Here is a 26,611-nt window from a genome sequence, read left to right on the forward strand (position 1 = left end):
GCGCGGGCCCCGCCGGGCGGGAGGGGGACGCTGGGGCGGGCTCCATGGCAACCGGATGTAAGCGGTGGCGCTCTAGCCGCCGCGGCCGCCTCGCTGGCGCGGCGTAAGGGCGCGTCTCTGTGGTAACGCGGAAGTGCGAGGGGCCGGCGGCGGTGCGGGACGGGACGGGACCGGACCGGACCAGCCGAGCCGGCCCGGGCCGGGCCGCTGTCACCTCGGCCTCCGCCGCCTCGGCCTTCCCCCCCTGCAGATGGCGGCGGCGGAGACGCTGGTGCGCGGCCTGGCGCGGCTGCTGCAGGACGCGGGTGAGTGGCGGGCCCCGCTGGGCCGGGCCGGGCCGGGCCGGGGTGAAGGCTCCGGCGGAGGGGGGAGCAGCGCTCACGGCCCGGCCCGTCCTTCCCCTTGTCTGCAGGGGACCTCGTCCTGGACGGCTCCAGCACGCTGACGCTGCTCACCCCCACCCTGCAGCACCTCACGCAGGTCTTCGAGCAGCACCTGGGCTCCCGCAACCAGAACCGGGGTTTCGTGGCCCTACCCTCGCACCCCGCCGAGACCGCCGCTATCCTCCAGGCGCAGTTCCTCTTCGACGTCCTGCAGAAGACTCACTCCCTGAAGGTCCGTACCTGCCGTGGCCGGGGGGGTGAGAGGCCGGGGGTACTGCAAGGCCGACCAGTGGAGGTGGCAGGCACAGCTCCCTGCTCCAGAGTGGCCTCCTTTGGTACCCATTGACCCTGCCTTGTGTGCATGCTCCATGGGTCGGATAGCTCTCACGGGGCTGTTGCATGGAGTCGTAGTTTAGCACAATACTGTGTAGCTACTTCATCTAGGATCAGCCATGCAACTCAGTGGAAAGTTTTTCAGAGCTAAAAACAGGGGCAGCAGGGGTTAATTATGTTCTGACCTTGGTAAGGTGTTGACGTTGTTGGGAAAATGATTATTTCCTGAAATGCTTGAGCAATTCAGGCAGTATCTGGCAGCTGAGCGCAGCTGAGTGCTCCCTGAGTAATGATGATTGATCTGCACAAGGCAGCAGAGCCGGGGTATTTACACCCACTACTCTGAGCCCTTCTGCTTCTTATTTCTGAGTTTTACATGCTCCTGCCTGGGCAGTGGTTCTGGTTGATCTGTTTCACAGCATGGGATACTGCTAGTAACATGTCCTCGTTAATTTTGAGGAGGCTGTAATAAAGTACAGAGCTAGGGATTCGTCAGAGGGCTTTTTGAAAGGTTGCATGTGTTACAAGGCTGCACATGATTATACTTGGCACTGCTGGGGGGGTGGTAGAGGTGAAATGGGCCTGAAAGGGGAAGGGGAATTAGCAAGCTGTTCTTAGGTTCCACAGTGGTGCTCAGGAGGTGTTGTGGCTGAGCACTACAGCCTGCGATGCCTTATAAAGTGTTTTCTGTATGAGACTGATTGGAGAGATCATCTGAATGTTGTTGGGAGGGTCTCGTAGCAGTGGGGCCCAGTGCCTGTGGAGAAACACGGGTCCCCTGGCAGGAGGAGCTGGGGAGGGATGCCGCTGTCAGGAGGATGTTGTGGTGAGTGCTTGTGTTACCGAAAAAATGGGCTCTTTCTGTAACAAGCCTGTAAAGAAGGAGAAGCTACCCATTGTGGTGTGGTAACTGGTTTGCTTGGAGAAACTAATAATTTATATCAGCCCGATGAGATACTTAAGACAGTGGAGAGAGAGGAGACAGTCAGGGCACAGAGCAAGGACGGCATCTGAAATAAACTTTGCTAAAACTGATCATTGGAGCTTCCCAGTGCAAGCTTCCCCTACAAATGGTCCTGTTCAACACGCTGCATTAGTGCTGGCAGGCAGTGGGCAGTGATTCATCACTGCCAGGGCTGTAACTGTGGAAGCGGTAGTGGTGATGAGGCCTTGGGATGTCTGTTCTGCACCTGATGAGTCACTTCTGCGTGAACGTGGATGTAGCTGGCAGAGATGGTCTCTGCAGTTGTACTCCAATGTCTGCAGTGGAAACGTTAACTACTTCATTACTTGCTTTGGCTGAAATACTGTTTATGCACTGTCCATAGAAAGCATAAGAAGCTGGGTTTAATAAGCTGCTTTGTGGTACATGAACACAGCCTAACTACCCTGTGGTGAAAGAGCCTGTGGCTGAACTACAGAATGCAAAGAGGAGGTTTGCAGGTACCTCAGTCTAATGCTGACAGTGTCTGGAGACCAACTCTGTTTTCCATTGTATCTGCTTGTGATTTGCCTTATTTGGCCTGTTCTAGTGAAATGCACATGCACACCTCCCACCAGTGTGCTAGTTCAGCTCAGTTGCTCAATAAACATAGCTCCAGCAGTTAGATTTATTTAGTAGATTTGTTAGTGGTGGTTGATGAGGAATCCAGCTGTCAGACCTCACTGTGGTTCTGAAAGTGGTGAAGTCACGTCGGCAGGGGAGAAGAAAATGAGCTCTATGGTCTGGCAGACTGTGGTCTTGTGCTAGCTAACTGCTTTTCTGTTTGACCTTTATTGAACTACGGGGCCAGGAGACAGTGCTGATACCAGCATCAAGGAAGAGCTTGTTAGTGAACACCTGAGCTGGAGGGGCGGGCCTGTTCAAGGTGCTGCGGTTGGTGCATCAGGAGGGCAGTATTGCAGCACAAATCGAGCTTGACATGAGACTTCTTTTCTGATTTCTCTAGCTCATTCATGTTCCAAACTGTGTTTTGCAATCTGCTGTGAAGATCTTCCCTTTCAAGTCCCTCCGGCATCTGGAAGTAAGTATAGGAGGCAGAACTGACTTTGAGTCTTGCTGTTTGGCTTTTCTTGACTTAGTTTTGTGGTTGCAGAATGCCTCTTCTCCTAAAACCTGGGTAGGCTCTTGTGGCTTCCCTAGAAGGCTAAGTCTAAACTCCTGCAACACTTGCTTGAGGTGAAGCTTGGATATGAGCAAAGGCTGGAGTGTTAGGGAGGGAGGCAGGCTCCAGCAGGGAAATAAATGGGAGATCCCTTGCAGAGATGGGCTTGGGATGGCAACTGCTCTTACACTGTAATATTTTGATGTATGTTGTCCTTACTTTCTCCTCACTGCTGCAGTTGAGGTCTGTCCCTCCACACTGCCTCAGGGGACTGCGATTTGTCTATTCTCAGCTGGAATCTCTAACCTGTTGCAAATGTATCAGTACACTGGAGGTGAGTGTCTCTACACAGCTTGTGGGGAAAATTGGAGGAGAAAGGCTGTCTTGATACTACAGCCCTTCACACAGGGAAGAATGTAGGAGAAAGCATTAACCGTCTTATCAATCCATATTTTATATGGCATTTTCTCCCTTCCCTGTTCTGGGATCCTACTCCTGACTCAAACAGTGTTGAAGTATTCCCTGGCTGGATACACGTGTGCTCTGTAGTCTCCTTTTTAGTTGCTTGAGAAATTCTGGCTCCAGCCAATATTTGTACCAGCTAGGTCTGACTGTTCTGTGTGTCTGGCTGTTTCCATGTTCAAAGACCTGCAGCTGATCAATGTTTATTTCATCGTACCTCGGCAGCCTTAAATCAGAACTGACTGTCAGAGGGAATGCTGTGCCCCAGTGTCTTACCTGCACTGGTGCCCAGCGGGTTTCTGAGACAGGAAGGCAAGCTCCAGCTGCGGAGAACTGAGTAGCGTGGGCTGTGCTAGGCGTGGGGCTCTGGGCTTCTGTCTGTGGCACAGAAGCAACTGCCTGCTGGGGAATGGGCTGATGGTAGGGAGTGCTTTGAAGCTGCTTTTGTCTGCCAGAGCACAGGTTGTTTGGCCAGGGCATGTGTATCTTCTGGTTTGATAGAGGTTTGAAAAAGGTTTTGTTAGCATGAATCGTTGTGCTTAGTGTTCAGAGCCTACAAATTGTAACATGTTAGGTTAACTATTGCCACTTGAGTGTAGGAAGCAAAAGCATCTCCTCTTCTTTCTAAATATCTAGCTGTGGATTTCCCACCACCTCCAAATACTTGAATCAGTGACCTGAAAGTCATTGGCAGTCTAGGCAAGGCAGGGTCTATAAGGCACAATATGCCAACGTTGTTCTAGACTAGCTGTTCTCCTGTGTTCATCTGCTGTTACTGTAACAGCTAGTATTCATCAAGGAATGGTTCCTCACTTCTTCCTAGGAAATCATTTCAGCATGTGGTGGAGATCTGAGCTGTGCTCTCCCGTGGTTGGAATTGCAGACTGTGAACTTCAGCTACAACTCGATCACTGCCTTGGATGACTCACTGGTGAGTTGGGCATCCTTCCTGTGTGACTGAGTGGAAGAGAGGAGATGGTCACGGCCAGGAACTGGGCACTCCTTTACTGATGCTGCTAGGTCTGGGTGGGAGGGAGTAGGCAGTGTTAATTTTGCTGGCCTCTCCCAGCAGGACAGGGTTTCCATGCTGTGGTGGAGACATTTGTAGGATCTTACCTAGTATCTTTTTGTCCTTCAGCAATTACTGAATGCTCTGAGAATCTTGGATTTGAGTCACAACAAGATCCAGGATTGTGAGCACTATTTAACGGTGAGTATCTTGGGCTGAGCACTGGAGTTTCCTTGTATGGAGAGGACTCTGCTAAAGTGCTGTTTTCATTGACCATGTGCCTGCTACGTGAAGTATAACAAAAGAAATTGGAGACATAGCCCAGCAGGCATGTGATTTAGAGCTAGTGCTTGCAGCCTTGAAACTGTTGTCCTGTACGTGCAGTCCCTGTGCCACTGAAGCAGAGAAGGTAGTGTTCCTCATCCACTCTAAGACAGGAAAGTTAGCTGTATGTGTCACTGTATGTATCACTTGGCATTCCAATGTGGCCAAGTGATAAATACAGCGATACATACAGTGTACACTTTACATACAGTCGCACATGCAGTATGCATTCCATTGTGGCCAAAACTTCACTGTAATCTGTGTAACAGGTGGACATTATGTAGCCGGGCATGGGGCTGTAGAGACTTGCTGTTCAGTTTGTTCAGACTGCCAGTAGCATTTCTTTCTCACTCTCAGAAATCCCCTGTCAGTTATTTTAGAAAGGTGGTAGTCCGTCACAGTGGTGTGTGGGTCTCTGGGGAATGGCAATAAAATCCATGCTCTGCTGGGCTGGATCTGCTTCTTTTAAGAGAAGCTGTGAAACAGCTTTTCGTGGATTTGGTGTGGCTCACCATGTATCATTCACCATCATCTTTGCAAAAGTAAGAAAGGACTTCTTTTGGTAGTTCAGTCCTTTTGCTGAGGCAGGAGATCCAGTCCCTTCCTGTGTTGCGTTGAAGTTGATGAAGAAACAGAAAGCTGCTCCTAGCAAATTTTGTGAAGCAGTTAGGTCATGCTGAGTGCCCCTAGACAAACCACACCAAATGTGAACATCAGAGTCTTGCTGCAGAAATAGTCTTAAACTCACTTGTTGGTTGACCTTGGTGGGTTGAAAAAAATGGTGGGAGCTAGTGCCCTGTCTTGAGTTCAGGATCAGGCTTTGAGCTAGTGTCCCAACTGATCTGATGCTGCTCTTCTCTCTGAACAGACCCTTACAGAACTAGAGTACCTCAATCTGGCTTATAACTTCCTGTCCAAGGTGCCAAACCTTGGCATCTTCAGCCGATCCAAGCTGGTGACTCTGATCCTGCGCAGCAATGAGCTTGACAGCATTAATGGTGAGCCCACAAGGGAGGGAGCGTTTCTGAGTTTGAGGCCTTTCTCTCTTCCTCAAGGAAGAACAGAACTTGAAATCTTGGACATGGCTATTTTTACTAGGGTTCAATTTTGAGGGAGAGTGGTAGGTGGGAGGTTCCTAAGTTATGTCTTCTAGTGTGCTGATGGCTTCTTGCTTTGTTTGCAGGGGTTGAACAGCTAGTGAATCTGCAGCACCTGGATGTGGCCTATAACCTCCTGCTGGAACATACCCAGTTGGCACCATTGTCCACTCTGCACTGTGTAAAAAAAGTAAGCACAAAAGTAAGGCTGATGGGTTGGTAGGTTAGAGATCTCATGGTCAGCAGTGCAAGGTGGAGACTGTGTGGTAAGAAGAGAGTTTTATCAACTCAACTCTTGAGCCTTTAATTTTAATGTGGGAAGCTGATGGGGGAGCCTTGGAGAGACACCTGTATTTCAGCCTTCATTTTTGGTGACCCCTGCTCAAGCTAACCTTGTTCCATATATTCATCCCCACCTCCTTGCTCCCCCTTTCCAATTTTAACACTGCCAAGTTCAGTAAAGATCCTCCCCTGATCCTGTTGTGGATTTGTGTGTTCAGCGAAGTCTGAAGGAGGATAACCACAGTCACTGTAGTGCTTGTAAAGGAAGATAGCCTGCAAAGGACTGTTCTCTCAACGCTTCTCAGAGTCAGTACTGAAAAAGCTCCTAATGATTTCAGGGCATGAGTAGGAAGTACTTTAATTTCCTTCTCTATTTGCTGAACAAATTTCAGGAAGCATTGTAAAAGCTTAGTCCTCTCCTGGCTTGATCACCATTCCACTGCAAGGAAATTTCCTGAGGCAAGAAGAAAGCCTGGAGCCTGCAGGCAGATTAGGTCGGGGTATAGAATATTGCTTCTAATAACAATTTCTCTATTTCCCCCACCCAGCTGCATTTAGAGGGAAACCCATTATGGTTCCACCAAAACCACCGATCTGCAACCCTTGTGCATCTGTCTCCCAGGGCAGCCTCCTCCAATGTGAGTATTAGCCATGTGCCTTCTGCCCCTGCTGCCGAAGGCATAAGGTGTTCTGACACTCAGGGGCAAATGTGGGGAAAGAATTTCATAAGCCTAAACATTTATTCCAGTGGTATAAGCGGTGATTGTTTTGTGGGTTGGCTTTTTTTTTTCAGGTAGAGTAGTTTATCCTTAAATTTTTATGTGGTGTGCTGGCCAGGGCAGAGAGAGTTGAATACAGGTTTGCAGGACCTCAGATCTTAATATGTCTTCACTGTCTACTTCATCAGTTTTGCTCAGTGATGGTCCCAAAACTTAACTTTGTTCCTGCTAGATAGTGACTGTGTAACTGGACTTTGCAAAGAAGGAACTCACTGTCTTGGCCCACCTTGCCTGATTGCATACTTCTTTGGCAGCCATGGCCACCTCTTTCTCCCCATGACTCTGCTCTCAGCTAGATGTCATCACTGTTTTCCTTGCACTCTTAGGTCAATTCTTGGTAATCTGATTTTAAATAAGAAGACGGCAAAGACAGCGTTCTGGCAATTTAGCAAAGTAAATTTGCTTGCTGAGGGTCAGAGGTGTTCTGGAGCTGGTCTGCCCTTCATATTTAGTGGCAAATGGCTGGATTCATTGTCTTTAAACAGCATCTTGGAACAAGCTTTCAACTGAGCTCAGGTTACTGGAAGCTAGGTAGACTCAAGCCAAAAGTAGGGTACAAGCTTTGAGGTGAAAGTAAGGACCTCTCAAAACAATTCATGGGTTGTTGCAGAATAATCTATTGTATCTCTTCCGTGAACTGTCTTGGATACGTTTCTGGCAGTCATAAAGTCTGTAAACAGGAAAACCACAATGGTCCCTTCTGGCCTTATATGCTGTTAGGTCAGGTAGCTACAACTAAGGAGTGATGGATAGGCAGGAACAGAGCTGTTTCTGGTAGTCTTTGCAGTTTTGTGCCAGGGATCCCAACCCTAGGGTGGCCTGAAGGGGAATAGGAGTCAGCAGATATTGTCCTGAGTATGTGCCAGCCAAATGGAATTTGACTGCAAATGGGTCTCTAATTACAGTTCCTCTTGGATGGGGAGCCACTCTCTTCCTCGGACCTAATGGTAAGTACAGTTGCTGTAAACTGATCTTACTGGCTTTGGGAGTAGGAACTCTGACAGGTTTTTGCATTGTCATGTGTCCCATTAAATCTGTATGGACTGCCTTGATTCTTTGATACAGTTCATTTCAGCTCAGTCCATGCTGATTCCTAGTAATTGTTGGGACTGGCCAGTGTAACTTATTCTGTCCTGTGCAGCCTTGCAGAACTTGGAGCCTTGCCTGTTTCCTCTTCAGGTACTATCTGGTATTTGATGCTTGAATTACATCTCAGCAAGACAAACAGTTACCAGTTTCCCATTAGCTGTTTGTAAGAAAGGCAGAGATTGAGTTAAATCAGAGTGGTCATGATAAACAATCTAGTCAACCAGGCAGAGGTTCCGTTGTCACCACTTCCACTGAAATGGTGAAAGTTTGGGGTGAGGGGCAGGGAGGTTGTCAGCCTGAGTTGTGGCCTGGTTACCTTGTCTCCCCTTTGCACTCAGCTGGCAGTGTTCTCTTCTTCTGGCTTTAGCACCTGCCAAGACTTGTGCAAAGTGTGTCACAGTCCATCCACACTTCTACCTCAGAGAAGACTGCACTGGACCGCAGTGCTCTGGACAGTTCCTGTGCTGCAGACTTCAGCGACAGTCAGTCACCAGCGGAGAACATGGCTGTCAGGCTCCCTCGGAAGAAAAGCAAGGTCTGCGACTGAGATAGCTTCTTAACCACATAGCTGGCATGTTGGGTGAAGGGGCTGCCTTGATGTGAAAGCCTCGTGCAGTGGGATATGGTCTTGTACTGACTGTGTGGTAGTGAGCCTCTATGCTGCTGTGTGTTTGGAAGGAGCTGGGCTTAACGTCAGTCTTGATACATGGTGACAAATGTTTCATAGCGTGCTGCTGCACTGTAACAGCTATGAACCCTTCAGCTTGGCAGAGCCTCTCATCAGATGCTGTTTTGGTTGTTCTGGTGCCTCCCAACTGTTCTTACCGTATTTGTTCCAGGGAAAAGTCAAAGTGCGCAGAGCGAGCATTTCAGAGCCCAGTGACACAGAACGTGAGCCCCAGACTTTACCTCTCTCTGCTGGTGAGGCTTGTCTTCTTCCTCAGTAACACAGCAGCTGAACTGCCTACAGTCAGAGGAGTGCTCTGGCGTGGTGACTATTTTCATACTTCCCAAGTTTTCTTTCTGCAGGTCTGGTACTACAGCATCAGAAGGAGATGAAGCGCTTGGACAGCTTCAGAGATCGCTTTGGTGTTGACTGGCTGCAGTACAAGAGACACCTGGAGGAGCATGACCAAGTGCCTGTCATCTGTCGTAGCCGTTCTGCAGATGACATAGCAGGCACACCTGCTGCAATGGACTTGCAGAGTGAGAGCTCTGACCCAGAGCAAGTAAAACCCCAAGTATGCCAGAAGGAGTCCTCTCCTCCTTTGGATGATACTGAGAAGGAGGAAGAGCCTGAAGTGCAGCTGGATGAGCCTGTGGAAGGAGAACAGAGAGGAGAAGAGCAGGCAGACGAGCTAATGCTGGGGGAGGAAGAAGAGGAGAAGCCAGAAGGTAAACAGGTCCTTTCGCTGTTATGTTTGAGGGCTTGGGTGATGATAGAATAAGTGGATCAAATGTGATATCCCTGAAGCTTTATCGTGCTGCCCAGTATTGTGGGAATTCTAAGGACTTGGGCCAAGCAGTCCTGAAGGCTTGCTGTGTGTACTGACCTCTACTGTGTCTTGTTTGGCAGTGGACCTTTGCCAGCCAGTGCTGGTGAGCCAAATAGAAGATGAAGGGGACCCAGAGCCAGACTGGATCTTCCTGCGAGTCACAGCTAAGCATGTGATTGAGGTGGAACTGAAGGCTGCCAGGGTCCTCCACAAGCTGGAGCTGAAGTGCCTGCAGAAGGTGGAGACCTCCGAGATGAACTGGAAGAGGATGGTGAGTTATGCCTCTGTGTGAGCCTTTGGCATCTTACCCACTGTGTGGGCCCGCATTCTGGATTTGTGCTTCTGTCAGAGTACCCTGCAGGTCTTTTCCTACCTCCTGCAAAGTCTGATTGATTGAGCATCTCTTCCACCCGATGCATGTGTATCTAACAGCATCTGTATTGCTTAGAGTACCTGTGATACTGCAGCAGAAGCCAGCACCAATTCTGTTCCAAAGCTGGAGTGAAAAAGACAGTGACTGGACTTGTTCCAGTGCACAGAAATGAGAGACTTCTCAAGAGGAGAAGTCTCAAGACCTCCTTCCCATCCATTCCTTTCTGGGATATCGCCCTAGCCTTGGAGGACTGTTTGTGGATTGCACTTTTTCTTAGGCAGTGCAGCACTGAGCCTAGTGTGATGTTTAGAAAGCTACTGGTAGCTCAGTGGGTGGTTTTCCATCTGCTCTAGGTGCATGCTTTAGCACTCCCAGCCCTATTTTGCTTTTGTGGTTCTTTAGAAAGGGAGTTTGGAAATCTCTTTTTCTTCATGGTAGGATTTTAACATTCAGTGTGTGGATGGACATATTCACTGGCTTCTCTAATACTGTTTTCCCCAAAAGCTCCAATTCATTTTTTCTTCCTGCCCTTGTACCTCTTGAATGTTTGTGGCTTGATATTCTTCTGTAATACTTTCATGAAAAGGTGTTTTGTTTGAAATGCTTTGTTCTGGGCCTCGAAACTTACTGTTGTCCTCAGCACTTAAAAGCTTATTTTATTTATTTATTTGTTTATGCCCATTTTACCAGGCTCCCAAATGCTATCAGCTATGGAGGGCTACTCAGGGCTTACTAAATTAAGTGCTTGTGTGGCCACGTTTCAGCCAGTTGCAAACAAATGCAGTCTGTATACTGATGCTGCACCTCCTTTCTAGAACTGGTGTTTTCTCTCTCCTGTAGGACTTGGAGCGAGTTTTCCCTGTCCTCACATTGCACTTCAGCTACATTCGCAAGGACCGGCAGAAGCGCAGATATGTGGTGCTCGACGACTGCCCGGAGCAGTGTCTACAGGTAGGGGAGGCTAGAGGGGGAAGCCTGGGGAGGGGGGCAGTGTTACTGGAAGACACTGAATTCTTCCAGCCAGCACTGGGCCCCTGTTCTCGGAGCACATGCCCATCTGCTGCTCTGTGGCAGCCCATGTCTGGCTTGTAAGCTCAGGATTTATGCTGCTCCACAGATGACCTGTGGAGGGCCCTGTGAGCATGTCCATGGGCAGTGGAGCTCCTGGAGCATAAAGGGTGCTGTCAAGGAGAAAGTCCTGCAGTTTTCTCCCTCTTGGGAAGAAAAGTTAGTAGCCAAGTTAGCAATCCTTACTTGTTGTGCATGTGCAGCATAATGTTTCCTGGCTGCTGAGTGATGCGCTAGCCTGTACTTAGCCTCTGGACAGTGAGAGCGTCAGTGGCAACTCTGGTCTGCGCAGCTGCTGTAGTGACTCTAGTCTCAAATCCAAGTATTTTTCTTGAGGTACTGTTGTTTAAGTACATTAAAACAAGTTGTGTTACAGAGAAGGCACATATAGATGGGACCTTTGAGACTAGCGTTCCAGGGAGAGCCTGTCAATATGTAGATACAAGGCACAAACTTGCCAAAACAGGTTCTCTTGGTCTTCTGCAGTGAAGCTCTGTGCCCTTGGCAAGTGTTGCACAGACTGGCTATTAGCTGGGAAGTGGCCCTGCACCCCTTGCACTCTGAAATGCTGTAATGAGGCATGTGAGGAGACTTGCTGATGTCAGAGGCTTGCTTTTAATTAGGATGGTTATAGCTGCCTGCTAGCACTCTTTTTCCTGTGTTACTACTTCTAGTGTGTCCTTGAAGTGTTGTCCCCAGCTGTTGAGGAGAATCGGCGAAATCAGGACCAGGAAAAGGGATCCACGAAGCTCCAGTGCCTGAAATGCAAGCAGGAATTTTCGCAGTCCCTGGCTCCCTGGCATCAAGTTCCCTATCCTTCAGAGGTTGGAGATGCCAAAATCCTGGAGACCTTAGTTGCCTCAAGTCAAGGTAGGATGCAGTGCCCAGAAAAAGGATGCTTTCTAATGCCCTAGGCAGACTGCCGGAATGGCAACTGTGGTGCAGAGCGTGGAATGTATAGGAGAGGGTGATGCCTTGGCTGCACTGGGATTTAAACCTGTTGTGGTATGTACTCTCACTTGGCCCACTTGGACTGGGAAGATCCTGCCTTGTTCACTGGCAGGAATAAGCCACCGTTTCAAGGTTAAGCAAATGGCACCCCTGTTGTGGGTGTCCTGGGGTCTAGGAGAACACAGGGGTGTTGAAAACTGCAGATCGTCCACAGAAATCTGAAGTCTGGGAGAGGCATTAAAGGTCATGTAGTCTCTCCTGTTGAAACTGTGGTCAGTTCTGCCACAGAGACTAATTTGTTCTAAAGGGCTTTTGCTAACAGAGGCTTCTGGGGAATCTTCTCCAGTATTTCAGGTAAAACTTGGGCTGTTAGACACCAGCAAAACCACCAGAACCCTAACCTAAGTCTCACTTGCTGTCATTTTAAGCCCACTCTTGCTTCCCTTTTGTGGAATGATTTATTCCTTTCTTTGCACTTGAGGGCCATTGTTGTCCCCCCATGATTAGTCCTGTCTTCTGTCCTCTAGACTAAATAAGCTCAACTCCCTAGATAATTTGCTTGTCAGTCATATCTCATACAATGCAGATATTCTTGCTGGTCTCCTTTGTACTCTTTCCCATTTGTCCACATTTTTCTTTGGGTGTCTGAAACTAGATGTGGTATTTTGGCTGAGACATGGCTAGTGCTGAGTAGGTGCCTTATGATTCCTAAGTTTTTCAAAGCTCAGTTTATATTTGAAGTGGGGAGTGCCCAGCCTCAGCTCGGAAGATGCTGCTCATTTGATGAAGTATCCTGGGATTGAAGTACTACAGTGAGGGCAGAGGTGCTGTCCTGGCTGCAGCGTTTTTTTTCCACCCCAAGACACTTTCTCCCCCCTGTCAGGGTAGTGGAAGTCCCAAGATCCAGCTGGGAGTCTGCTGTGGTGTGGGTGGAGCATCAGGAATTGGGGTCAGGAGGGATGAGGACAGCTGGAGAAGGAACACGGCATGCTTGTGGTTTGGCTGGCTGGAGGATAAACCAAGCTGGGGATGGAGGTGGCTAAGGAAGGTTGGATAGACTGGTCATGAGCTTAGGCTTCAAAGGTTAGGTGAGCACTTGTGGACACAAAGTCGAGGGAAGTCATGAGCTAAAGCCCTGATGTAGTTTTGATTGCAACTACAGCACACACTGGTCACCCTAAATCTGAGCAGAGCTATTTAGGGTGGATGTTGGCACTGATCCAGAATTTCTCATTGATTCGTGAGAGGAGGTGTGTAGGATATGATTCTGAACAGAGTTGCTCAGCAAGCTGCTCAAGTCAGACTATAAATATTGTCTACTTTGAAAGGGATGGTTTGTGGTTTGCAGAGGGGGGAAGAAAAAAAAAGTAGAATCTTGTTGGGGGAGAGCTGTTCTAAGTTTTTCTTTATCCCTAACGAAATCTTCCACAGATGCTGCAGCAGATGGTGAGCCCATAGCCTGTCCCAGTTGTTCCAGTGACCATGTGGTCATCTTGCCTTCAGAGGCATGCTCCAGCACACCTTTGCCACCTGGCCCCGACAGCACGAGTGAGGACCTGTCAGACTCTGTCCTGGAGGGAGGCAGCCAGCAGGAGGGCCCAGAGGAACCACCTGCCCTGGCCAGTGAGAGTGGGAAGTTTTACATCGGTGGGGAGGACAGCTCGGAGATGGATACCAGCAACAGCACCAGGACCCCGGAGCTGAGTGGCGAGCACGACGGCACTCTGCATTCCAGCTCCCGCAGTTCAGATGGGGGCTGTGGGAAGAAGGAGCTGGGCATGAAGAGCCAGTACTTGTCCCTCAGCCACACAGACACCAATGGGGGCAGCTTGATGGGGAGCTACCGTTACAGTGTTTCTCGTGGGCCCACTCCTTCCCAGCTCTCTCTGAACTCTGAGTCTGAGGAAACATGGAATCTCAGTCCCTGTGAGTATGTAGGAGCTGTGCAGGGCTTAGGGGTCTGCACAGCTTGGTGTTGGGCTTTATCACTGGTGCTTGCAGGGTGCACTGCCTCCTGTTTAATGGGGAGGGAGGGGGTCATCAAGCATGAGTAGCAGTGACCACTGTTCTTGTGAGCAGAGTTTTTTCTTTCCCCTCTCTGTTCAATCCTCACGCCTGAAGGTAGGGAAAAACTGAGTCAGCTCCTAATGCCTAGTATTGCTCAGACTCTGAGTAATAGGGTCTTGTTCTGGGAGCTGCACTACTCAGTTACAGGCACACTGGGTTCCTGTGGCACCAGTGAGCTGCCAGCCGGAGTGTTACCTTTGGAGAATAGCATGCACAATTTCTCTGTATTTATTCTCTGGCTTAAGTGCAGTGTGAGGCTGGTGTGTTTGTAGGAGGCTGTTTAGTGGATCTACAGTTACTTGTGCTTTCCTCAGTGGTCTTTTGTGAGCTTCAGATGACAAAGCCAGTCCGAAAGAAGAGACTCTGTGCTGGCTGTGAGGGCTGTTGTGCAAGATAGCAGTTACTAGGATGTCCACAAATGCTTTTTGTGAAGGGCCTTGGATTTCTGATGTAGCTGACTGCCTTTTCTTGGGCATCAGCTTGTGATTTACAGAATAACTGAAGTTGGACAGGAGCTACAGAGGTTATCTGGTCCAGCCCACCAAGTCACTCTACTGCAACTGCAGTCTAGTCCTGATTTGCAAACCCATCAGCTTCTCAATCTATAGAGATCTCCCCTAGACTTTTGATACTGCTGTGCCTCTGAAGAGGAGTTGGTATAGGACCAGTGTTTAGGATTGCCATATTCAGTCTTGTACACTTGAAGTGTGAGAAATAAAGCCATCTGTTCTTTTGGGTTATATCTCAAGGTCCCAATTTAAAACTGAGCCCATGAAAAAGTTCCTGCTAGGAAGTTGACTAGTGTAGTGTTTCTGGTGGAAAACAGGCTCAGCTGGGGAGTGTGTACTCTCGGGCAGTATCATGGCTACTGTATAAATTACTTAGTCATATAATTGCATGACAAACCTAATTATATTCTTAAGCAGTTTTATTGGTGTCTTCCTCAGTCCCCTTTAGCCTCACCACAGTCGAAGTCAAGAGTTTGAAAAGTTGACCTGAGCTGACACCAGCTGAAATGAGAAATGTATTTCTGGCTTTGTGATAAAGAACTGCCCTCCTGCCAAATTTGGCAGCAAAGCAGTGTCCTCCTGTGACTAAACAGCTGAGCATAAGTTGAAGATGGGTTAGACCAAAGCTTTGTATATCTGAAGAAGCAAGTGTTGGAGTGATGGAGTCCCCTCATGCAGTCTCCCCATTGAGACCTGTGGCCTGGAAAGCCCTGACTTTGGCCTTTTTTCTTGAGGAGAGACTTGATGGAAGCAGGTGTGCAGAGGGTGTGACACTGCTGCGCTGGTGCCAGTCTGCATGCTTAGGCAGCATCTGGTCAGTGGGCAGAGTGCTAATCCCACCCTTGGCTCTCCTCAGCTGTAAACAGCATCCTGAATGTGAGGGACTTCCGTTCTGTGGATCATCGCCTGAAGCTGTATCTGGATATGGAGGTTTTTGAGGAGAATGCTGAGGAATTCCAGTGCTTCCTCAAGGTGAGCTCCCGCGGCACCACTCCTACAGCTCCTTGGCTATCCTTCTTGCCACCCTTCAAATTCTGCTCTGGGGTGGCATCCCAGAGACTGTGGGGTGTGAAGGGAGCTGAAGTGTATTTGAGTCAGTCCTTTCCATGGGTGGGCTGGCAAGGGGCAGGCCAGTGCTATGACCCACCCTCTCTGTGCTCTAGGTGGTCATGGTGAAGTTTGGCCGTCAAGGAGAGTTCCTCTCAATCCTGGTTGCTTCTGATCTCAAGATTTATGTGCTGGAAGTCACTGGGGCTATCAGGTGAGGAGAACGGTGGCAAGTGAGACCCTGCAGCAAGGCTGTGAGCGCTGGGTAGTGCCAGCCTGTGCTAGCCTTACCCTGGAGGTGTGGTGACATGCAAAGGGTCTTCTGGCAAACCCCCCTGCTGCAGTCTGATGTGGGAGAGGAGAGGGGGCAGCCTGCTGCAGCTGAGGGCTGTGCTCTGTGATTAGGGGACAACCTGCAGACTGGCTGAAGAAGAACGACTCTCACTACCTGTCTGATATTTCCCATCTGGAAGTGGGACTCTGCCACCAGAGCTTGCGAATGGAGTTTGAGAATCCAAAAGCCTCCTACAACCTGCTGATCCGGAACCAAAGCTGCTGTGACCAGTTCCTGCAGACCCTGACATGTAAGAGTAGAGCTGTGGTGGGGGCCAGGGGGAAGAGGATTTTGGAAGATTAGTTCTTGGAGAGCTACCAGGAGGGCTGTAGTTGGATGTATGTTGGAAATTCTCTTCTTGCCACTCAGAAAAAAGTTGGGGTAGAACCCCACTGGCATCATAGCTTCCAGTGCCTCTCTGTAGACTAGAGAACATACTGCCCTTGGGCTTGTAATAAAAGATGTCTACCTTCTCCCCCTCTTTAGATCTCATGCAAGAGCTACCTGCTAAGCACAGGAGTAAGGTGAAGGAAATCCCCACTGTGGAAATGAATCCACAACATTGGCTATGGTAAGAACAGCTTCTGAGACGTTGGGGTTTCAGATAGAAGAGGATGTGTGCTTGTCCAGCAGTGCCTGGGAAGCGTAGTGCTCAAAATGGGGCAGCACAGGAGGAGGCACTATTGGAGCAGCAGACAGGCCTACATTACAAGTTTAAGGCAGCTGGCTCAGGTGTCTGGTGCACAGGGCGTGAGCAGGCAAAGGGGTGTCATGGACTGAGCCAGGCAGGGCAACTCCAGCTCTCCTGGAGGAGACTGAACAGAATATAATGGAGGGAGGAAAAGGGGGAGGCAACCTCCCTTGCAAGAAGCATTTGGTTCCTAACTGGCAAGGTGGTAGGTAGAGTAACAGGAGAGAAAGGAATTTTGCAACATCTGAAAGAGATGGGTCCCTCCCTTCCCCAAGAGGACAGTGAACAGTAGCTAGCTCACAGCAAACCTAGACTGCAAACAGAGTGCTTCCTTGATCAGCCCAATGTTGTATCTCCTCCAGGCCTCTGCTGGACTCCAGGACCACAGATTCTGCAGCTGCAGATGATACTTGTTTCTTCTACCTGTTGGCCTACCTGATCCAAGGTACAGGAGATCTCAGTGGCCAGGTGTCCCACACCTTGTGCTGTGTGCTTACATGCGGGCGTTTTTAGCATACAGTCTGTGGGAGAAGAGCTGGGCTATTGGTCCGTCCAGGGGCATGGGTGAGGGCTCTTTTTTAGCGTTGAGATGTGTAGAATAGCAGCATGCTTCTTCCTGTATATCCAGTGAGTCTCCCAGCCCTTTTCTGCATGGAAGTCCAGGCTCTAGGGAGCAGTTGGTCTTGCACCCAAAGTTTGGTGACAATTCAGAACAGTTTCTGAGAAGCTGGAGATTATCTAAGGGCTGGATCATTGCCCTGAGCTGAGGGGTCATACCCACAGTTGGTTTGTGTGAGGAACTGAAAGGCTCCTCGGTTTGGGAAAACAGAAGCTGGTGTCTGGAACCCAAGACAGTAGGACAGGAGCAGCCTGCTGGAGCCCATCAAGTTCTGTTCCAGGGCTTGCTGAGGGCCAAATGTGCTAAACCTGGGATGTGAGTCTTCAGTGAATGATTCCAGTGTCATCTTGGCTTGGGACACAGAAAAAAATTAACCTAGCTGTTCATCAAATTCTGACCAATTTGTTACTGCTTTTGCACCCTTGTTCACCATTGGCCATTGTGGAGGTATGAGAGAACGAGAATCAGAAGGAATCTGTGGGAAGTATGTTTATTGGTCTCCTCGAGCTGAACAAATAGTCTGTGGGAGGGAGAACTTCAGATGAGTTTTTCTTACTCTACAGTTTTCTCCTTTTTTAGAGTATGGTGCCCAAAACTGGACACAGTTCCAGCTGAGGCCTTGTTGCCAAGTAGACAGGACTAATTAAACATCCCATTTCTGATATTCCTACTAATTCCCAAGAGCGAGATATGACGAGAAAAGCAACATGTTGCTGTAGCAGCTTGTGATCCCCTGTGACCTCAGCCAGTTCTGCTAGTCGTTCCCTATTTCTGTGCATCTGACTTATTCCCAAGTTCTAGTGTCTTTCATTTGCATCCACTGAAATCAGCTGGATGATATTTATGGTCCCTACAGTTTATCAAACCTAATTTGCTTCCTGCCATACTTACGACACATCCCAACTTGGTATTAAACTTTATGTGTGTGATGTCTGTTCCAACCATCAGATATCTGCAGCCAGATGAATTGAGGCCAAAAAAGGCAGCCTTTTAGCTGGAGCTGCTGACTTTTAACTAAGGAGTAGTAAAGTGCTGTTTAAGAGGTCCAAGGACTCAAGTGTCTTTCCCTGCTTCACATGAGGACATAGGCTGGACAAGGCCTGCTGGGTGGTGGTCTTTCATATGCATGCTCCTGCAGTGAACTTGGATAAACTGGTCAAGCCCAGCCACATTTAGCTACCCTGCTCCACCTCTTCAGTCAGGAAGCTGGATAAGGCTGTTCACCCAGTTACTGTTGCTGGAAAGGATTTCCCTAGGGGAGGAATGGAAAGTAAAGCTGGTTCTGTGGTGACTCAGGCTCTCAGCAAAGCCTCTCCTATTCCCTCATATCCTTTTAGGGGCATCTGCTTTCCCTGTGACCCTGCTGAGCACCCGAAGCATGCTGTTTCTGCTGGAGGAGAATCACCAGTGGCAGGTGCAGCCCTCCTTGGATGCAGACCATGAGGCAGAAACGCCTCCTAGGAGCAACATCCAATTGAAGGAGAAGCAGCCGATCAGCAGTATTAGCAATGTCATAACCTATCGCCTCTGTCCTTGTGACATCAAGCTGATGCTTTATGATGAGGTAACCAGGAGGTGGTCATGGGGCACGCAAGATGCTGGGGGCTGGATTGTGCTCAGATCCTGTTCCTGCCAAGAGTGTCTTGGGGCTGTCATCTCCCATCCTAACCTGGGGCCTTGCACTACAGAGGCAGGGGAGCACAGTGAATTGCTGCTGTACAAAAGTCATGCAGGGACACTTCCACGGCTGGCAGCAGAGAGGGAGGAGGATGGCACTTAGGAATTGGGAGGAGCTGGCAGCTGCACTGGGGAATAGCGGCTCAGGGCTGATCAGTGCCTTTTAGGCTAGGCTCTGCTCATCCACCTCCCTCTCTTTCCTCCCTCCCAGGTGCTGAAGGTGGAGAGCACTTGGCACATCCGTACAGAATGCCCTGAGCTCCTGGTAGAGCTGGTGGAGTGGATCCGCGGGCCCTGGGAGGAGATGTTCTCGATCGAGCTACGGAAGGCTGTGTACGAGGGACTGGAGTGAGCTTGCCGGCTGTAGGCAGGCAGAACTGGGAGTCGAGAGTGCTGCTGTGCTGGCAGTGATGCACAAGTGTTTCCCACTCCCATATGACCTTGCTGTCCTGTGGCCTCTGCTTTCTACTCTACTCTTGCCCCTGGCCCTTTTTGGTGAGGAGGAGGGGAGCACACGGTGGTCCAGACTGCACAGTCAGTCACTTGCACTGGGCTGGCCATGGAAGGAGGAGGTGGAGGGTGTTCCCTGTAATACTGCATAAGCTACACAGAGTTTTAACTTGGCTGTGTCTGCTAGTATCCTTCAGGGTCATATGGAGTGTCACTGAAGGAAGAAGGGAACCAGACGAGAGCATGTTCAGTGGGACATGCAGTGGTACTAGGCAAACAGCAGGCCAGAGGCAGTTGGGTGCAGTGGTCTTTCTTGCAGGTGTATTTGCTGCCTTCATAGCTGTCTCAGAACAGCTGCCGTTATCTGCTGCTGATATTTTTTTTTCTTTTCCTCCCCCTCCCTCTTGTCCACGGCTTCCCTAAAGCTGCCTGCTTCAAACAGGAGCCTGATTGCACAAGGGGATGAGGCATGTTGTACTAATAAGCCCACAGAGAGCCCTTACCCACCTGCCTGGTGGGACATGGCTCAGTCTGCTGCTGTAGTCTTTCACTGTCACTGGGGAGGGAGGAGCTGTGAGGGTCTTAGCACAGAAATGTGTTGCTCATCACTTAGGGGTCAGGACCCTGGGTGGGCACTGGTAAGTAAAAGTGAGGCTTAGGCTTTTCTGAGCAGTCCAAAAGCAAGAGTCTATTTTAACATAAGTTTTACTATTTTCTATTGTAATAAAAGCTTATATTTATTGAATTGTCACATTTTCCTTGTTTCATCCTCTTGCACTGCTGTAATGTCTTTGTAAGGTCTTGCATACTAGCTTTGCAGCAGCCCCAAGGGTTCCCCAACATCTCACAAGTTTCAAGCCATTCTCCCCCTCCTGTTCCGGGTGGATGCTGATGGGCTGCTAGGCTAATCTTCTCCACCTAGCTGGCTCCCAAGCAGCAACCAAGGAACAAGGCCCACACAGGATTAGACTGACAGGAGGTACTGGTTGTGGTGTTCTCCTGTGACAGTTGCCCTCAGGTGAGCATCCTGTGGGCTCCCAGCCCCAGCAAGTTGCTTACTGGCTGTACAGGTCCTCAGAGGCATGCCTCTCACAGGAGCTGTGGCTGCTGTGGCTGTGGAGGTGGGAATACCTGCCCTTAGGTTCTTCCCTGTACCAAGCTTTACCTTGTCTCAACCTCTCCTGTGCAGAGTTACATGCAGCTCAGAAAATGCTGTTGCCTGGCCTGGGCTTGCCGTGTCACGGCGTCTCTGCACACTGTCTGCCCAGTGAGGAGCAACTGGAGGTGCTGTGTGTAGTGTTTTGATGCAGCTGAAGCTCCCTGTGGGGGTGAGTAGAAATGGAACTGTTACATTAAGGAGCTGCCAGGTGGGATCTGATACCCCAAGCAGGGACTTTTACTGATGGTTGCTTTTCCCAGAGCAGTGTCTCTGTCTTGGTATGAGTGTTCAGCCCACAGTTTCAGGGCAAGTTTTCTGACTGCTGAATCCTTAGTGACAAAACCTCTATTTCATGTCGAGATGATCTTCATTTCTTTAAAGACACTTATTTGTCATTCAGTGACCTGATGCCTGTTTTCTCTGGATACTGAGTATGGCAGCTCTTTGCAACAGTCTGTACAACATCCAAACTTTCCACATACCCAAAGTCGGTGTCTGTGGCTTCAGTTTCTGTCAGCTAGAAAACAACAGTGACTGGGTCCTGCAGCATCCCGCTGCTCCAGTTTCACCTGGAGAGATGAGATAAAGTTTCTCTCCCTGCTCAAACCCAGCTATGCCATCCTCATAGCCTTAGGAAAGCGGGAAGTTCAGTTTCCATACTTTGTAGTGGTCTGAACGCCACCTCGCAGCACACTGTTAGATGCTTCCTTGGAATCGCTGTACGATTAGACTTTTCTCCTGTCACTTCCAGAAGCAGTTGAATTGCTGAAGGCCCACAGTGGCTGATATTTTTATCTAGCCTTCTATAGACTTGATTGACAAGATCTATACTGTCTTGAGGCAGATGTCACAATGGATTCCACTTTCTCCCCTCTTCCTAAATGGGCATATGGCTGCTGCTCTCCGTTCCTTTGGAGCGATCTCAGACTGCAAGTGAGAGTGAGCTCAGTGGAAGTGCTGCCAGCACCTAGCACTTTGTCTGAGAGAAGGAGTCCAAGAGCTGAGCCGATAAAGACCAGTAAGGGTTTTCTGTCTTCATCTTGCCATTTAAGGAGCTTAAGTTCTGTCTTCATCTTCTATAGCTGCATTTTTCACAAAGGGCAAGGGTCAAAATTGGACTTATTGGACCAGCTCATCGATGTCTCTTCTGCGTAAGCTGATCCCCTGAGAAAGCCCATCGCTGGAGCTTGCTTTTTCCGTCTCAGTCGAGCTCCACCTTTGCTCTGCCATGCATGTCTGGCTATGTGTTGAGGGGCCTAACAAAGTGTGGACTGCCAGAACCAAAGGTTTCAGCTGTGTTCCTGTCCATAGCTCTTCTTAAGCTCTTCCCAGTTTTTACTGCAGAAGTGACTACTCATTTGCTTCTGCTCCTTGCCACATCTCTGAAGGTCTGTGCCCTCAGCTCAGCGTTAGCCTCTTGGTCCCATTAAAGCTCCCTGCTCTTCTGCATTCCTCCAGCCACTGACAGGGAAGCTCACGTGGGAGTGCTGCCACAACCTGTCTCCAGCCTCTTCGTGAAACACTTGCTTTGTTTTCCCTTAGGGTTTTGTCCTGGTTGTTACCAGATTAACCCCTTTGTGGTTAATTCATGATTGTGAACACTTTGCTGTGGGGCTCCTTGCGCTAGGCATAGCGATAGGATTAACTGGTCTCATTGCATCAGCTGGGTGCAAGGGCTTCCCCGACATGCTCCTCCACTCCAGAACTGCAGGCAGCCCTGACTGATGGCTGTGCAGGAACAGGGGTTGCATAGGAGAGCCAGGGTTTGTGGAAAGGTGTGACATCTGTTGAACCAGCTGCAGATGTCTTCTGCTTGTCATAACCCTGAACATGCAGTCCTCCAGCTGTGCTCTTGGGCACTCTTGATTTCCTCCTTCTTTCCCTTCTTGTTTTCTGGGTGCACTTGGCTCCAGTGCTCAGCTGCTAGCATGGAGCAAGGCTGGTGTGTATCTCAGCATTTCCCTGCCTGCATCTGCCTGGAGCAGGCTCTTCTCGAGGTGTGTGTAGCTGGAGGAATGCCCAGGCCTGTGGCAGCCATAGGGCTCTGGAGACAGGCTGCAGGCAGCCATGGGCTCAGGCTTTAGGCTGGCCATTGCCATAAGCCTGAAGCTACCACCACTTTTCCACAGGCACATACCAGCCCTGCCTAACTTTGCTGTTCAACTCATCAACGAAAATGATGCCTCGGTCACGGGTTTGGCTATTTCAGTGCATCCTACTCTCTGTCTCTGCCCTCTAAATCAGTACTGCCTTGAGCATACATAGCCTGTGGGTTAGCTGTCAGCCCCCTTGCACGATGTCTAACTAACAAAGCCTTGTTTCTAATCAGACTGGGTGACTGGAGGGACTGGTTGTTTACTTCTAGCAGAACATCCCTGCTGGCCTCATCCCCAGGGGACTGGAGATGTAGCAGCAAAGGGCACATGTTCCCCGTGGCTCGTGGACCTGCCTGGCCAGCTTCATCTCCTGTGCGGGTGCCAGCGCTCCTTACCCACCTTACAGAGCAATGGCCTGGGGCAGGGTAAACCCCTTCCCTGAGGGCTGCCCTTCGGCTTGCCTGGCAGGCAAAGAGCACCGGCCCGCAGGCTGGGCTTGAGTGCCACGCATGGTACTGGGATGCTGGCAGAAGTCAGCACCCACAAACTGAGAAGGAGACCCGAGCAGGAGGGAGGTGAGCAGGGGCTGTGCCATGTGCCCCCCTACTGTACTTCGTAATCAAGCAGGGGGGAAAGGGAAGGGGACTTTATTTTGAAGCCATCCCAGCCTGTTTAACAGGGGACGGTTATTGCCCTTTGTGCTCCTGCAACGGAGCGTGCCTCTGCCTGTTATCAGAAGGTTATTGAGTTAGTTGTGGAGCTGTCCTGTATCAGGACAAACAGTCCCTAATAGAGCCGTCTGCTCCCTGTCCCAGTGCCAGATGAGTTGTTTAATCTGGGAAGAGTCTGTTTGCTGCCGAGGACGCACGCTGCCCACCTGCAGCGCTGCCTGCAGCGCTGCCCGCCTGTGGCCCAGCTCTGGGAGGGTGGGGCTGACTTCCTCGCCCCTTCCTCGCTCCTTCCTCACCCCTTCCTCACCCCGTCGCCAAGCGCCAGCCAGGCAGGATCCACACCAGCCCACAGCAAACACGCCTGGGTTGCCCAGCCCGGCCATCTGCCGTGCTGCCGCCTTCCCCAGAAGCAGAGGCAGTCATAGCAGGGCCCAGCCTGCCCTGCCCTATTCATCACAGCAGGAACGGAGACTGCTATCGAGATCCGTGCTGGGCCCCATGCTCGCCCTGGCACCCTGTGTCTGGCAGCCAAGGCGGGGTCTGGCGGTGCAGTCTCGGAGGGTGCCTCCGTCGTGACGCCGTGGCTGAGCAGCGAGGAAGGACTGCTCAGGGGAGGTCTTGCCGCGTTCCTCCTGAGCCGTAGCACCTGTCCCTAAAGTGCATGTTCTCCTTATCCCTGCGCTTACGCTCCCCCTCAGCCACTATCTCCTCAATTACTGGCTCCCCTCGCTCTTGTCAGGCCATGCAGCTGCCCTGCCATGCTCCACACGCCTGCTCCAGCTCTGGGCTCTGCCCCACAGACTTAGCGGTTTGTGGCTGATCCTGGTTTTTGCGGTTGGTGACGGTGCCCCGTTTCCTCTGCAAAGCTCATCTCCGAGCCGGACCCCACAAGGCTGCTTGTCTTGCACATCCTTCCTGCCCACGATGGGTGCAGGCTCTGTCAGCCTCAGCTGATGTGGGGAGGGATGAGGGTGGGCGACCCCCTCCGCCCTCTGCCTTCCTTTTCCAGCTGTTGTGGGTTTGCCCTCTGCCCCAGGCTGAAAGGGTGATGCCTCTGAGGCACTTGAGTGTTGCAAGCTCAAGACGAGGGTAGAGCCCGGGAACACGCAGGGCACCGTCACGGGGGGGAAACGGGAGGGCTCTGACACCAATGGCCGGATGCTGGCAAGCACAGTAACGCCTGTCCACGGGGGTGTCTGACACCAGCCTCTGGGCCTGGCCTCCCGAGGCAAGCTCTGCCTTGCAGCCCAGGCATGGGCTGAGCTGTGCAGAAATGCTGCCGCTGCAGCAGCTGTACCTGGCCCCAGCCCAACAAGCAGCTTCGTTTTGGGTGCAATGGCCTCGGTTTGCAGTGCCTCAGCAGGTCACGCTCCCCAGTTTAATGTGAGGCTGGTGCTATGGGAGCTTGTTCTTAACATGCTGAGCACCAGAGTTGAAGGGTCACATAGGTCCCTTACCCCTGGCAAACTGATCAGCTGCCTGGGGGTGAAGCCAGGCTGGAGGCAAGACTTGGGAGCGCTTGAAAACTAGTGGTGACTGTGGGGAAAGAAAACCCCAAGCCACTTTAAACGCCTGGCAAGAGCAGGAGGTTCAACATAGGCTGCATGCAGCTTGCCCTCCCCAGCTTGCCAGGATGCGGCCCTCGTGCCAGCAGTCCCCTGCTCTGCACACCCCACTCCCACCTCTCCATGCCGGGCTGCAGCTCCTCCCTCCCCAGCCCCGAACGCTTCCTTGCATCCTTCCAAAAGCTTGAATTTCTGTGCTCGGCTTGCTGTCTCCCTCCATCCACCTCCACCTGTGGCTCCTGGCCTGGGATGGAGACTGTGCCCGGGGGTTGCTCCTGGAGCATCTGTTGCTGGATCTGCAACAGGCATTTGCCCTTCCAGAAATGTTAATGCCACAACTGGGGGGGGGCGGGGGGGAATTCAGTGAAAAGTGTTTCTTCATGGCCAGGTCAAATCCCCTTCCTTCTGCTGCAGCCTTCCCTCCATACAGCTGAAGCTGTCACCTGGGAAGGACCCATCCATGAGCAGGGGGAAGGAAGGATGGAGCAAAAGAGCCCAAAGTGGGGCCCTTTCTCCCTTCCTCTTGTGCACGCACCTGTGCCCGTGTCGGGGTGCAGCACGCCGCTCCAGGGGGGCTCCAGTCGCCCTCCCATGGGAGAGCACCAAGCCCATGCCCGGGCTGTGTGGGTGCTGGGAGAGTGCCATGGTGGCTCTTGCTGACTTAGGGAAGTGGCAGGGCTGCTGTTACTCAGTGAGCCCAGAATAACCAAAAACCCACACCAGAAGTGGCAGCCATGCCTCCCATCCTGCTCCTTGCCCCAGCCACCTGGCCTCGGCCCTCCTGCAGCCGGCCCCCGGCACTGCCCACGGGAGGTGGGTGGAAGTGCTGCACCCACTAGGGCTTGCTCATGGAAACCCTTCCACAGAAGGCAGCACGTGTTTCAGTGGGGAGAAGCAACGTTTCATGAGCTTGCGCACACGCCAGCTTCCCCCCAACTATTTGGGTTGCACAAGGCAGGCCAGCATCCCTCCCCATCCCCACACAAGGGTGCAAGGGCAGGGTGCTCTGCCCAGGATGTCACGGGTGTGGTTGGCCCAGTGTGGGGACTCAGCCCTGACAACTGCCCCCAGAGCCAATTTTAGCAGTGCAGAAAGTGAGTGGCCCGCATGCTTTGGTGGAGGGACAGCTCGCGGCTCCAGGGTGGTGACTCAAAGCCACTACTGCCATCGCTCTGGCCTTGGGAGAGCGGTGCTATTGCCGAGGATGAGCAGTGGTGACTCTAAGGGCACATCTGGAGGTGCTGCGTACTCAGCCCTGGCCCTGCTGCAGGGACCTGGCCCGGGGCATGAGAAGCAGCACGGGCTTCAAAAGATCTGAAGCACACTCCTACCGCGCAGGCACATTCTGCTCCACATTCCCACCGTGTCTGGGGCCACCGGGGCTCTCCTTTCTTCCATCCTCTCTCTTCGCTGGGAGAGGAAGAATTCGGTGTTAGGAGGGGCAGGGGGTTACTGTGGACTCAGGGCTGGAGCGCTGGCTCCCTCCTCTGCCCCCGTGGCCAGGCTCCCCGGTGCTCCTTCGGAAGGCGTTGCTCACCCCCGAGCACCCCGCGGGCCGAGCCCGGGCCCCCGAGGCTGCGGCCGCAGCAGCGCTTTGGAGCGTTTTCCCCGCAACGAGCCGGCAGCCTCAGCTTCGCACCTGGGCGGCAGCGGCAGCCCCGGAGCCAACGAGCTCCCGGGGGAGGGGGGGGGGCGCAAAGGGCGGAGGGGGAGAGCCGGCCCACCGGGGGCTGGGTAGGGCTGCCGGGGCTGGGAGCAGCCCGCGGGCGACGGGTGGGTTTCGGCGCCTGCCTGGAAAGCGGGGTTCGCCGCGGCTGATGTCGCCGACAGGCGCGATTCTCGGCCGAGTTTCGGCCGGGGCCGGCCCCAGCCCGCAGCCCTGCGCGGCCTGCCGGTCGGTGCGGGGCGGTCGGTGCAGCACCGGCGGGCGGGCGCGGGGCGGGGCGGCCCCGGGCCCCTTTGTTCGGCGGGAGGC

General features: G+C 51.6%; 1 protein-coding gene across 1 annotated transcript; it reads left to right on the top strand.

The window, feature by feature from the left end:
- The first annotated feature begins 108 nt into the window (after window positions 1-108).
- STK11IP (serine/threonine kinase 11 interacting protein) lies at window positions 109-19,890 on the top strand. The gene is made up of 24 exons (XM_075028597.1): window positions 109-305; window positions 413-615; window positions 2,666-2,740; window positions 3,060-3,155; window positions 4,107-4,214; window positions 4,422-4,493; window positions 5,485-5,614; window positions 5,800-5,903; window positions 6,544-6,633; window positions 7,680-7,721; window positions 8,231-8,398; window positions 8,703-8,784; window positions 8,893-9,258; window positions 9,440-9,630; window positions 10,573-10,683; window positions 11,475-11,670; window positions 13,183-13,677; window positions 15,184-15,299; window positions 15,491-15,588; window positions 15,780-15,958; window positions 16,195-16,279; window positions 16,762-16,844; window positions 18,356-18,582; window positions 18,907-19,890. The coding sequence occupies exons 1-24, from the start codon at window positions 251-253 to the stop codon at window positions 19,045-19,047; spliced, it is 3,513 nt and encodes a 1,170-aa protein (XP_074884698.1). The 5' UTR covers window positions 109-250; the 3' UTR covers window positions 19,048-19,890.
- The last annotated feature ends 6,721 nt before the right edge of the window (window positions 19,891-26,611 follow it).

The sequence above is a fragment of the Buteo buteo genome, chromosome 5 (genome assembly GCF_964188355.1).
Source record: "Buteo buteo chromosome 5, bButBut1.hap1.1, whole genome shotgun sequence".
Classification (NCBI taxonomy): Eukaryota; Metazoa; Chordata; class Aves; order Accipitriformes; family Accipitridae; genus Buteo; species Buteo buteo.

Bases quoted from the DNA above. Each gene is read 5' to 3' on its own strand.
- STK11IP (XM_075028597.1), top strand. From the start codon at position 251: ATGGCGGCGGCGGAGACGCTGGTGCGCGGCCTGGCGCGGCTGCTGCAG. The intron at 8,785-8,892 runs GTGAGGCTTGTC...TTCTTTCTGCAG, and splicing joins GACTTTACCTCTCTCTGCTG to GTCTGGTACTACAGCATCAG. The intron at 11,671-13,182 runs GTAGGATGCAGT...AATCTTCCACAG, and splicing joins CTTAGTTGCCTCAAGTCAAG to ATGCTGCAGCAGATGGTGAG.